Here is a 12,590-nt window from a genome sequence, read left to right as displayed (position 1 = left end):
CACTCCAAGTAAACTCGAATTATATTTTGGTGAACCAAACATCGCTGAGCAAGCACGAATCCAGAAATGATTAGTAGATTGGATAACCACAAAGGTACCAATCATGGCCGTATTTGAATAGTTCAAAACCTGATTGACCAGATCCCAAGATAAACTGTTTGCTTTTGGCTGCTTTATTGGCCAATCAAAAAGTTAAAGCGTAAAATCCATGTGCCATGAAAACAAAAAGCTTGTAAATTTGCACCCTTTTCCACTCTCCCATGAAAGATAGTAGTAAAGAAGGAAAGGCATTTGGGGAAAATATTCTTCAATCAGATAAAGCAAAACAGATGGACAGAATGTTGTTTCTGGTGGGCCATCATACGACAGCACAGAGTGCATCGTTTTTGCTTTTTAATTTCATTATGGTTTGTTCCAAGCTAAGTGGGGTCCCCTCTCTTGAACAAAATTCTCAAGCTACGAGTAGCTGATGAGCATGAGTCACCTATCTTTGCTTCTCCCTTTGAAAGAGAGACCAAAAGGTGTTTGCTTGCCTTGTAGATTCTCACTTGCGTGGCATTTGAAGGCATTATGATGTGAATGTCTGAGTCTGAGTTTGTTCTTTATTTAACCACGCACCTGAAAAAACAAACAGACAATATCCAATTTATAAAGAATCGAGGCAGAAGCTAGTGACGATTTGCCTAAAGTCTAACGGGAGATGCCCAGTTATAATTTTAGAACTGAATGCAAATAATGATCAATACGTTACTTTTTTCCGCCACCAGAATTTAAAGGATTTAAGAAACAAAAAGAAAAGTTATATAATTAGGAATATGCCCTGCCACCTACGGAGGAAATTGAAGCATCGAAAAATAAAAAATGCCCCATTGACAGCATTCTTTCCCATTTCTTCTGAAATGTGGTGCAATATGCGCAAGATTTGATATTCATGCGTTACTCTTCTTGGTGTGTTGATTATCACTTTGTTCAATTGTTGAATATTGTTAAATTTTAATCTTCTGCATCAAATCTCTTAAAACTATATGAATATTTTTATTGTTGTGCACATACATGCGCGTAAAATAACTCTGGAAGTTGAACCATCGCATGCTTTTGTGGCTCCATTTGGCATAATTAATACAAACGCGTGGTAAAAACTTTTGAGAAGAGAGGATCAGAACATGAGGACTGTAATCAAATTGGGTCAGTTGTTTTCTTCTTTGTTAAAGAAATGTGTTGACTTCTGATAGCCTACCACAGATATGTCTCAAAATTGAGAGAGAATTTATAAGTGTCTTTAGGGTTCATATAATTTTTTGCTATGAAACTTGCATCTATTTTGATTTTTATTCCTCAAGTTTCAAACTCATAATTTTAGTATTTGAAACTCATTTTATCTTAAAATGCTAGGTGTTAACATTTGCTGAGGTATCATAAATAGTATTAAATCAATGATGTTAACTCACTAGATGATATCTAACTGAATCTTGTATGAATAATAGAATGATTATACAGAATGGGATAAGTTCTTAAAACATGAACAACTTCTCAAACAAACAACAAGAAAGAAAAATGGGTGCTAAACAATTGTGTTTTGAAGATCTGTTTTTTTTTTTCTTCCTTTTGTTATCCACCCGAGATTTAGTTACGTGCCATCTGTTGAATTCATATCACCACTTTAATGTCATTTATGACATTTCAGTAGATTTTAAACTCATTAAAGCTCCAGGAACTAAAGTATTAAGACTGATTAAATTTTAGAAACTAAAATTATGTGTTTATACCAAAATAGACTCAAATTATAAAGATTAAAAATTATATTAACTTATGTCTTTATAAATCATTCACCAACAAATTCTTTATATCCACCACAAAATTTGAACTCATATCTTTATATATGACCAGCTTTGTTACCGCTGGCAAAAAGGAAAAAAAGAGAGAGAGAAAAGCATAGCTTTGTTACTAATTCAACCAAATTTCATTAACTAGATCAATAATTCAGCATGTTTTTTCAAGCCAAAAAAAAAAAAAACTAAATCAGCATGTTTGATAGAATGGGAGGGGGATTTTAACGAGTTGAATTTTAAAAAAATAAATAAGTAATATTGCAAAATTTAATAAAAAAATATGTAAAATAAAAAATAAGAAAAATAAATTATTTTTAAAAATCAAACTTATTAAAATACTACTTCCAGTTTTAATTATAAGACCCTATTTATAGACTATAAATAAGGTCTTATAATTAAAATTGGAGGCAGTATTTTATCTCTTCTACTCCCCTTCATTCTCCTATCATTTTTTTATAAAGATTATCCTGCCATTTAATTCACCAAAACGCGGATTTATAAATGAATCAACTGGTCAAATAACAATTACACAAGGTGCCCCAGTCTCTCCAAAATCAACTCAAGTCAACGATGCCAGACCCACCTTTGGGGCCCTTACTTCCGCCCTTCTATAGGGTTGCTGGACACGTGTTCCATCTTCCAACGGCTATTGCCTGCCGGCTCCACTCCTTGCAGTTGTAGCCATCAATCATCATCAATTTATTGTATAAAGTTAATGAACAAAAATTAATATTTATTCATAAATTAATTAATTTCATTAAAGATGTATTCGTTTAAAAATTAAAAGCGTGATGAAATTTAGAAATTATTTATTTTAAGATAAACTTTTATTAGATGCAATGTGGCAACATTAAGCCTAAGCCTAAAAGATTATTCAAATGTAAGAAATCACTCTGCTATGTTATACTCCTCCGATATTTAATATAATATCTATTTAATTAATTTGATTAGATTAAAGAAGTTAGATAAGTTAGTTAATTATAAGAAATATAATATATTTTTTCTAAAATATTATAATCATCTTTCTTAATATCATCTTTTCTTCTTCTACTTGTTTATAGCTGAGGGAATATCTATAGACATAATGTAAAAAAATTAATAAATATAAAAATAAGTTTTATATTTAGGATAAAATCAACTCAATAATCAGTTCTATATTAAAAAAAGTATTAAAAAAAACCTGTCTAATCAAAACATAAAACCACGAAAAGAATGAAAGAATGAAAGCGTGATTTTGTGGGGGCGTGATTTTTCAAAAGGTTACTTAAGCCACCCCACTAATGGGTTTTGATTTTGAAATATGAGTGTTTGGATAATCTAAGGAGTATTTTTAAAAAATATTTTTATGTAAATTAAAATAAAATTTAAAATTGTTTTGAAAATTATGATTTAATTTGTATGCGAACACTCTCTACAGCTTCTTATATGAACAGAGAAACAAAGACAGCGTATAATCATACCTGTAATGATTGCCGTGAAAGTCACTATGTCATGCGCATCTGATTTTTTTTTTTTATGTATTCTAATTTGCATTTAATGCGATTTACTATACCTGATTTTATCCGTCAATACTTTTTTTTTTTTTTAACCCAAGTTAACTGAAATTGAAACTAATTAGAGCTGAAAATGGGGAGGGAAAAAATAACAAAGATCTTCACGTGGGACCCTTTCAAATTGACGGAGGCGGCACTTTCATTCCTCTCCAGCCTTCCCTTATTTAAATTCCTCTTTCCCCTCTTTCCCTCTCTGCGGTTTTGCTTTTTGTTCTTTTTCCCCCATAGTTTCTCCTTTCTCTCTCATTTGTCTAGCGAGTATAATTAATGATGCTCATGTGGGAGCATAGAGTATATAATTTTTCTTTTCCTTTTTGCTGGAGAGAATAGTGAGCAGAATTTTAATTTAATATACTGAAAGTTAGCGGTTTTGTATTCTTATCCTAGTGTGAATTTTCAAGCCAAGCGAAGTCCTCTTTCACACTTCAATCTCATAGCCATGGTTGGAGAATCTAGGGTTTGACAGCACCAAGTCCTTCAAGGTCCGTGCTTTGGTGCTTTCATTATCATTTTCACTGGAAGTTGGGTGCACTGAGTGGGCGCAGATATGTCGCAACCTCTATTTGGTGTTTTGAATCAGTTTTGGCAGACCCAGTTGGTTCTGATCTCTTCGTCTATTTTACTCTGAAAACCCAATTATTTGATGAAATGAATCAAACACAATTCCTAATTTGGCTGTGTGTGTGATAGAAAATGGGCTTTTGTCTATCCGGGTCCTTTTATCTGTCACGCATGGTCGAATGTCTGATATATCTGCTGATAAATGGGGTTTTCTAGTTTTTTGCAGCATTTGTCTTAGGTTTCTGCCTCTCTGTTCTATGGGGAACTAGGTTTTGTCTTCTTTTTCGCCTTTTAGGAAGATAGGAGCTAAAATGGAAGGGGTTGAAGAAGCTAACAGAGCAGCTGTTGAAAGCTGTTATAAGGTTCTAAGCTTGTTGTCTCATCCCCAAGATCACGCTCAGCATAGGAACTTAATGGTAGAAACTGGGGAGACTGTGGGGAAGTTCAAGAAAGTTGTTTCTCTGCTCTGTAACGGTTTGGGTCATGCAAGAGTCAGGAAACTCAGAAGACTTCAAATTCCTGTTCCTCAAAGCGTACTCTTAGACCACCCTAATTATAGAACAAATTATCATCAATCAAAAAATTTACAGTTTCCCCAGAACAGCTTTAAGGACGAGTCGATTCAGGAATTGAGAAATTCACTCTCCCTGGGAAATCCATCGTTGGAATTGAGCTCGAGTGGGAAAAGTCCTCTCCAACTTACCCAGCAAGCATCATCACAGCACTATCACTTCCTTCAGCAGCAGCAACAAAGGTTATTGTTACAGCATCATCAACAGATGAAACACCAAGCAGATTTGATATATCGAAGGAACAACAGTGGCATAAATCTAAATTTTGATTGCTCTAGCTGTACACCTACAATGTCATCAACTAGGTCTTTTATTTCTTCCTTGAGCATAGATGGAAGCGTAGCTAACATGGAAGGAAGTGCCTTTCATTTAATCGGTGCTCCTCTCTCTTCAGATCAGAATTCACTCCAGCATAAAAGAAAGTGTTCTGGCAGAGATGAGGGCAGCGTCAAGTGTGGGAGCAGCAGTGCCAGGTGCCACTGCTCAAAGAAGAGGTTAGACTTGTTCGGACTATCCTTGATTGTTATCGTTTTTTCAAAGTTTCCGGTATGAGTCACCTGCACTAACATCTGTCATTGAAAAAGATTTAGATTTCTTTACCATAAGCCTTTAATTTAGCTTGTGTTTCTCCTCAGGAAACACAGAGTAAAGAGATCAATTAAGGTTCCTGCTATCAGTAACAAGCTTGCCGATATACCCCCTGATGATTATTCATGGAGAAAGTATGGACAGAAGCCGATTAAGGGCTCTCCTCACCCTAGGTATGCTAAGGCTTTACTTTATGACATTTATCCGAACGAATTATGAGGTATATGGATAATTTTTTTGAATTGATGAACAGTGGGTCGGTTTTGAGTACTATGATGTTGGGACTGCTATATGGAATTTGCCCTCTTCCGCTTGGCAGTGAAAGAATAGATAGCGTACCCTCGTATCTTCATTCTTCAATTTCTTTATTTTTGGGCGTGTTTTTGTGTTGTTCATGTTAATGCTTCAATGAGAGCTGGAAAAGCATGTGCATATGCGTCGTTTGTTCTTGAGAAGAACTGAGGTAGATAAATCTATCATCATTTAATAAATTTCTTCTTGTGCCTTTGGGTTCGTATGCTATGTCACCAGTCTCTCATCATCTTCCTGTTCCAATCTCACATCCACAGTGCCATATGGTGCTGTATTGTAGATTCAACGTTGAAATAAATCAGTTTAGAGTTGCTCATAGTTTTGTTTTGACGAACATGTTTGAAAAATTAACTTTTTATCATTTTAGTGGTGTCAACATGGACACCTATATGTGGGGAACGTTAGTTTCATGATTATTCGTTCCTCACCAGCAATCTAATGTAAGGCGGAGGTAGGTACCCACGCATGTGAAATGTATATAACTGATTATTAACTATGATTTCCAGTTTCATGTTTCATCCGAAAGTATGAACTGCAAGATTTATTTGAGGAAATTGACTAGAATCGCTTTGTTCAGGGGATACTATAAGTGCAGCAGCATGAGAGGTTGCCCTGCTAGGAAGCATGTTGAGAGGTGCTTGGAAGACCCTTCCATGCTAATTGTTACATATGAAGGCGAACATAACCACCCTAAAATGCCAACTCAATCTGCAAATGCATGAACTTCATGGAGAGCTTAACCCAGATCAAGCAAGCCCAACATTGAATTTTGTCTCTGATTGGCTTCAGATGCTGCTGTACATATTTTCAGCTGTGCAAGCAGGGATGTTCTCAGCACACTTTTTCAATCCTGGTTAGCCGGCTGATGAGCTCTTGGGTTGGAAGAAAGGGGATGAGGATCAATGGTCCCAAAAAAATGTAAAATTGGGTAGTTTCGATTTGAAGGAACCATTTTCATCTTTCTCAAGCATGTTGTAAACATCACTAGGTTTTTGTTAATGAATGACGTGCCATTTCAAATCGTAGATACTGTCTGTGGAGTGCTGTCATAACTGCCGCTCAATTGAGTTCTCTTTGTCTAGATGCTAGCAAGCTACGCACCACATACACATAAAACTGTACGAGCTTTAAGCTGATAATGAGTTCCCACAAATTTGTCCCCAACTGCTATATCTGTGCGGGGTATTCCATTAAAAGGTGGTTTGGACCATCAAGCTACCGAGTGCGCACAGATCAAGCCGGCTTCTGGGTTTATAGATGTAAATGCGAAGCTTCGGGTGGTTAAGCCAGAGAAAAGACACGATCTTTCCAGATTTGAAAATCAATCCATGCAAGGATTTTTCCCCCAGTCTACTGTGTCTGCTTGCTCCAATGAGTTTGAAGATGGGAAAGTTTATGGGCAGAGCATGTGAGTCCTAAGGGGACCAATATGGGCGGTCATGCCCCATCATTAGTTCTCCTGGGTCCAATGCCAACTGTTGTCAATATTATTAGAGAATCAAATCTATCTTTTGCCTCTGTAATCCCTCTCGGCAACACCGAATTGTTCAGCCATTTTTTGGGACATGTACTTGGTTTTCTGGCTGTATTGAAATAAGGTATGGACTCGTAAATGTCCGCTCGGGACCAACTCAGTTGTTGGGGGTAAAGATTTTAAGAAAAACATGTGATTCAATCTTTTATTCGGCTGTTATAGAGTTCTCTAAATGAGAATGTGTATGTACGTAAAATATTTTTGTAGAAATCAATTATCGATTAATATAATGCAGAAGCAGGAACCTAGAAAGTTGCCGTATCCAAAGGATGAAATGATTATGGATTATCCAGTAAGCTTCCACTTGAAGATAACGCGTGGGATTTTGGGGTGTGGTTGTAAGTGGGGTGCACGCGTGCAGTGGCATTGTAGTGAGGGCCGAGGAATGCCGTTTGGATTTGGATGGAAGAGAGGGAAAAACCGAAAGCAAACGTTGATGGTGGTGTAATTCTAACGTGGGATCGATTTGAGCAGACCCAAGTTTCAAAATAATGAATCATGATTGCGGCCGAGTTGTGTGACCTTGGATGGAAGGGAACAAATGATGAAACAATACCTGTACGGGCCAACTATTTTGTGTTAGTGGGAGACTAATCAGCAATTCTCACAAAATATGGGAATTGATTATTCAAGGGCTTAGATTAGTTATGGGAGTTCTGTGGCCTTGGACGGACCGATCTTCTTGCTTGAAAAAACGGGTTGGGATGAGTTTTTTGGACAACCCATTGGGCCGAAACAATCAGTTACAGAATGTTGGGGGCTGTCTTACTACAAACCCATGAGCAATCTTAGGATCATTGGTCGTTGAAGTTTGGTTTGGCGGTGGGCAAAGTAGGTGAACTTGCCTAGTAATGGGAAGCGTTTTATCTAGAAGTCAGAAACGACATGCTAAGTCTGCTGCAAGTCGTCTCATTCTCTGCGTGGACTGGACAGCACATGAGCTCAATTCCCGCCCCATGCAGCGTCCTCAAGTATATTGGCTGCTGCAAAAGTTCCAAGGAAGCTAGGATGCAGATATATATTTACTCCTCCGGTCCTAATTATAAAACCCAATTGATTTATTTAAGGAGATTAAGGAAGTAAGTTAAGTTGGTTATTTATAATAAATAAGTGTTATTATTCCTAAAATATCCTTGCTAATTAAGTATATTGGCTAAAACTATCATTATTAGAAGGATTATCTTGGAAAAAAATGCATAAATATAAGAGAAAAAATGGATTGGGTCTTATAATTAGGACCAAATAAAAAGTCAATTGGGTCTTATAATAAGGACCGGAGGAGTATATATATATATCCTAGAGTTATAAAAATATATTATTTATAAATCATGAATCATGTATTCGCCTCAAACTTTATATAGAAGACATGTTTTAATTAAAAATAAACTAGTCATGGAATGAATTTTACGATGTGCTCATGAGGGGTAGTAGAAGTAGAGTGGGGACCACGGGACGTTGGTTCAGACGGACTACGGAGATGGGAAGGGGAGACTCAGGGTTAGGCTTAGCCGCCGATTCTTTGTCGTCCGCCCTTTCCCACGTGCTCCCTCGTTCTAGGGTGGGGCCCTCCCACGTGTTTCATATCGGGTTGCTTCTTCTCCGCCCGTCTGTCACTCTCTCCTTGGCTCCCCTTTTATCCCATTTTCTTTAACATTGGAGCGTTCCCATTTGATTTCATAAATGGAGCCTCCAGCCCCCGAGCATGTTCCCGTTTCCCTACGCTAACAAATTTAATCCCACACCCTTTGCTCTTGACTCCTTTAATTTCCCATTAAATGCTATCCCTTCCTCCGACTCAGATTAGCCGCATAGGCCGCCTGTCCTCAAATTTAGTTCTGTTCTGTTTATAAATTTTAAATTAAAAAAAATATTTTTTTATTATTATAGTATTTAATTGTTGAGTTGATCTTGATTCTAAACATAAGATTTATTTTTTATATTTATTAATTTTTTTAAAATTATCCTTATAGATATTCCTTCAACCATAAGGAAGATAATTATGGTGTTTCAAAAAAACATGTCATATTTTTTTATAATTAACTAACTTACCTAACTTCCTTAATGTAATCAAATTAGTTAAATAGGTCTTATATTAAGGATCGGAGGAATATGATTCATTTTGTAATTTTTAACTTAAGATTTGTCATAACATTTAATATTTTATTTATCTTTAATTATTTATTTTCTTTTCTTTATTATACTATCTCTTATCACATTTCTCCACTTATTTTTTTTCTTATTTATTATAAGGATATGTTTGGAAATAAAATTACATTTTTAAATTAATTTTAACTAGTGATTTGTTATCTGTAAATTAATTAGTTAAAATTTATAATAAAAACCAAAACGAGTAATACTTAGGCCCCAGATTTGTGTCATTTCTTTTCTCCAGTCAGCCGGGATCCGTAAGAAGGTTGGTTCTACACCCACGGAAGAGAATACGAGAACGATTTTGAGAATCAGATCTAATTATCAGCTTAATGACTGAAGCTTTTAGAAATAATAGTTTTTATAAGACAAGATAAATATATAAAAAGAATTTTGTTTTTTTTGGAAATATTACGATATTAGTAATTTAGGGAGAATTGTTTTTTGTAGAAAAATATTTCTTTAACATTTCAACACTGACCAGTGGCCGCCGGCTCACCAATAGTCAAAAAGCGTATGGAATGCATAACATCTCCTACGAGAAATTATTACGCCCAAGTGTAGAGGACTTGAAAGCACGTTAGCAAATTTGGAAAACTTGTGAGAAAGCTTCACATCTAGGACATGTCTGCAATTTTATGGCGTGAGATTATATTTTACATTGTATTACTGGTCTCTGCTTTTATTTATTTATTTATTTAGTGCAATTTAGCGCGCGCACATCCCCCAGATGTTAGTGCCGACTTGGAATCCGGGACCTCATCCAACGGGGCAAATGGCGTTGATACCGGAACAATCAAGCTTTAACTTGTTCTCAGCCTAAACTGAAAAAAGTCGCGTTGTAATTCTTAATATAAATTTATTTAATTAATTTAATTAGATTAAAAAATTAAATAAGTTAGTTAATTATAAAAAATATGATATGTTTTTTTTATAAATACCATAATCATCTTTCTTAATATTTTTATTTTCTTTTCTACTTGATTATATTTAAAAGAGTATTTACAGAGATAATTTTAAAAAATTAATACATATAAAAAATAAATCTTACATTTAAAATCAAAATCAACTTAAACAATTAATTATATTAAGGAGCGGATGAGTAATATTTTGAATATTTAAATGACAATTTTGGGGCTAAAAACGTCTGAATGAGCAAGGAGAGGAGGGGAGGGATGCCGACATCATCATGTCATCATTGCTCCTGCATTTTATGCTACGCTCGAACTATTAATTTAAAAGGTTGTTAAATAATTTAATTCTTAGCAAAAACATGACCATACTTGATTAAAATATAACTGAAACAAAATACTGGTACAACACCTGCCAAGATAGTGAATATCTCTCTCGTTGTTGTACGGTTGTACCGCAGTTTTCAGAATCGTCGGATAATAATTAAAATTAAAAAGAAAAAGGTAGAGGGAAAGTGGGAAACGATAAATTGACGGAAAAAAGAAGAAGAGGAAAATCAATGTTTTCTTCCGAGGGAGAACATGGCGAGCATCGGCATCACCAAAACGTTTTTGCCAAAACAGTAGAAAGGGAAGAGGAGAAGAAAAGGCCTCAAGTTTAGGAACACGGCATCAAATGTGCCTCACACGCCTGTTAACTCCAGTCCATTAAATCCGATGCGGTCATCCCTACCAAGCCTCCCCCTCGGCCCTCACTCATTAACTCTTTCCTTATTTTATTTATTCACCTTCAGTTTTAAATTTAAGGAAGGATATAGTCTATTTTATAAATTTTAATTTAAAATTTATTTACATATTCACTATATTTTTTCAGTTTGTTCTTAACTATTTATTATAGGTTCCTATCATATTTTTTTATTATTTATTATATAAATATATTAAAAATAAAATTATATTTTAATATTTTTAACTAATTATTTGTTATTTATAAATTTTATTTATTTAAAGTTTGTAATAATAATAATAAGTGTCAGAGGAAGTATTTATTTATCAGTATTATTATTCGAGCACCCCCGATGTGAATTCTAATTCTAATTTTAGCACCCAATACAGTCCCCAAGCTTGTCGGCGTTAGCCCCGGCTGTCTCCTCCCCTATTTATACCCCTCAAACCCTCACTTTCTCTCTCAGCTCTGACCCTTCTTAGCTTTCCCACTCATGGCTGTCGACGCGCTTCGTCTTCGTCGCGATTCCCTCCCCGGCCCTCCCTCCGATCCTCCTCCCCTCCCGCCCAAGGCCCTCCATTTCGGCTCTCCGGTATCTAAGGAGGCGCATTTTAGAGGCGTGCGTAAACGTCCCTGGGGCCGATTCGCAGCCGAGATCCGCGATCCCTGGAAGAAGACGCGCAAATGGCTTGGAACCTTTGATACCGCTGAGGAGGCGGCCCGGGCCTACGATGAGGCTGCCAGGAGTCTTCGTGGCCCCAGGGCAAAGACGAACTTCGTCTATGCCGCTGTTCCCGTTGCTCCGTCTGTCCCGATGTCACCGGCGGCGGCCTCTACCGCTAGTGGCGGTGTTGGTAATGGTGGAGAGATGTTTGGTAGGCGCGTGGGGTTTTGGAGGGCTCCGGTGTATCATGCGGCGGACGCCACGGCGGGAGTGCCGGGGAGATCGGAGTATAAGGGATACAAGTTGGAGAATGTGGATTTGGTGATGGGAGAGGAGAGAAAGATGCGGAAAGAGAAGAAACCGTTGATGCTTGATCTTAACCAACCACCACCACTCTTCTAGACAGCGTTATGGTCCGGGCTTCTCAACGGTCGGCGATAAGGTGTTCAGAAGTTTTCCCTTCGGTTTTTTTTCCCCGTTTTCTAAATGACTGGGGGCGGAGTATTGCCCTTGTGATGTACAGCAGACAGTGGAGGGTTTTGTTAACGAAAGTATTGTAACCTGAATCGATGGTCTAAATGCATGATGTATCTAAATACTGTAATGGTCCTGAGTTCTATCATGGAGCTGTTCTGTTTGCAGTAATAATAATCGAATCCGTTCTGAAAAAACTACACAGAACTGTTTTATGAAGGAAATGGGATGGGCTGACACGCACACACCCCGAAGGGGGGGGGAGAGAGAGAGAGAGAGAGAGAGAGAGGCAATAAATGAGAGAGTTTTGGTTCAGTAAGTGTTGACCAAAAAACTTGAATGATACTCAGAATTGGGGGCGTTGGGAAAATGAAGCGGAGAAAGTGGGGAGGAGGCATGAGCTGTGGCGTCACTGTTGGGATATAAATGCAATTCTCCCGAAGTGAGTAAAGAAGGCGGTGCCGGTGCGGCGGCCAGAAGAGAATAGGCATGAGCGTAGGACACCCCGCCTCTCCATAATCATTAAAAATCGAAATTGTGCGTGAAAATTGGTATACTTGGTTTTTTATTGAAAAATTCTCAGCATACTAAATATAAAATATGTGTACTTTTTTCCGTCGAATCTTAGCCTGTGAGAGAATAATCTCTCTCGCTAGCCTAACCAGTAACCACTAGTTGGTACTATTTTGATTTCTCTCTACATTGCTCTTTTTCATTATT

At 36.8% G+C, this 12,590-nt stretch overlaps 2 protein-coding genes across 2 annotated transcripts; both read left to right on the top strand.

Moving 5' to 3' along the window:
• Nucleotides 1-3,592: 3,592 nt before the first annotated feature.
• LOC114717468 (probable WRKY transcription factor 21) lies at nt 3,593-6,435 on the top strand. Its single transcript, XM_028902606.1, has 3 exons — nt 3,593-5,009; nt 5,151-5,276; nt 5,993-6,435. The coding sequence occupies exons 1-3, from the start codon at nt 4,255-4,257 to the stop codon at nt 6,135-6,137; spliced, it is 1,026 nt and encodes a 341-aa protein (XP_028758439.1). The 5' UTR covers nt 3,593-4,254; the 3' UTR covers nt 6,138-6,435.
• A 4,785-nt stretch (nt 6,436-11,220) lies between these two features.
• LOC114717436 (ethylene-responsive transcription factor 8-like) lies at nt 11,221-11,975 on the top strand. The gene has a single exon (XM_028902561.1). The coding sequence runs from the start codon at nt 11,226-11,228 to the stop codon at nt 11,796-11,798; it is 573 nt and encodes a 190-aa protein (XP_028758394.1). The 5' UTR covers nt 11,221-11,225; the 3' UTR covers nt 11,799-11,975.
• Nucleotides 11,976-12,590: the final 615 nt, after the last annotated feature.

The sequence above is a fragment of the Neltuma alba genome, unplaced genomic scaffold (genome assembly GCF_004799145.2).
Source record: "Neltuma alba isolate B1F8T4 unplaced genomic scaffold, ASM479914v2 tig00011737_pilon, whole genome shotgun sequence".
Taxonomy (NCBI): domain Eukaryota; kingdom Viridiplantae; phylum Streptophyta; class Magnoliopsida; order Fabales; family Fabaceae; genus Neltuma; species Neltuma alba.
Note: the sequence above shows the minus strand (reverse complement) of the source record. Positions and strands in the feature narration are given on the sequence as shown.

Excerpts from the sequence above, each read along its gene's own strand:
- LOC114717468 (XM_028902606.1), top strand. The coding sequence starts at position 4,255 with ATGGAAGGGGTTGAAGAAGCTAACAGAGCAGCTGTTGAAAGCTGTTAT. Across the intron at positions 5,010-5,150 it reads TGCCACTGCTCAAAGAAGAG|GAAACACAGAGTAAAGAGAT; the intron begins GTTAGACTTGTT and ends GTTTCTCCTCAG. Across the intron at positions 5,277-5,992 it reads AAGGGCTCTCCTCACCCTAG|GGGATACTATAAGTGCAGCA; the intron begins GTATGCTAAGGC and ends CGCTTTGTTCAG.
- LOC114717436 (XM_028902561.1), top strand. The coding sequence starts at position 11,226 with ATGGCTGTCGACGCGCTTCGTCTTCGTCGCGATTCCCTCCCCGGCCCT.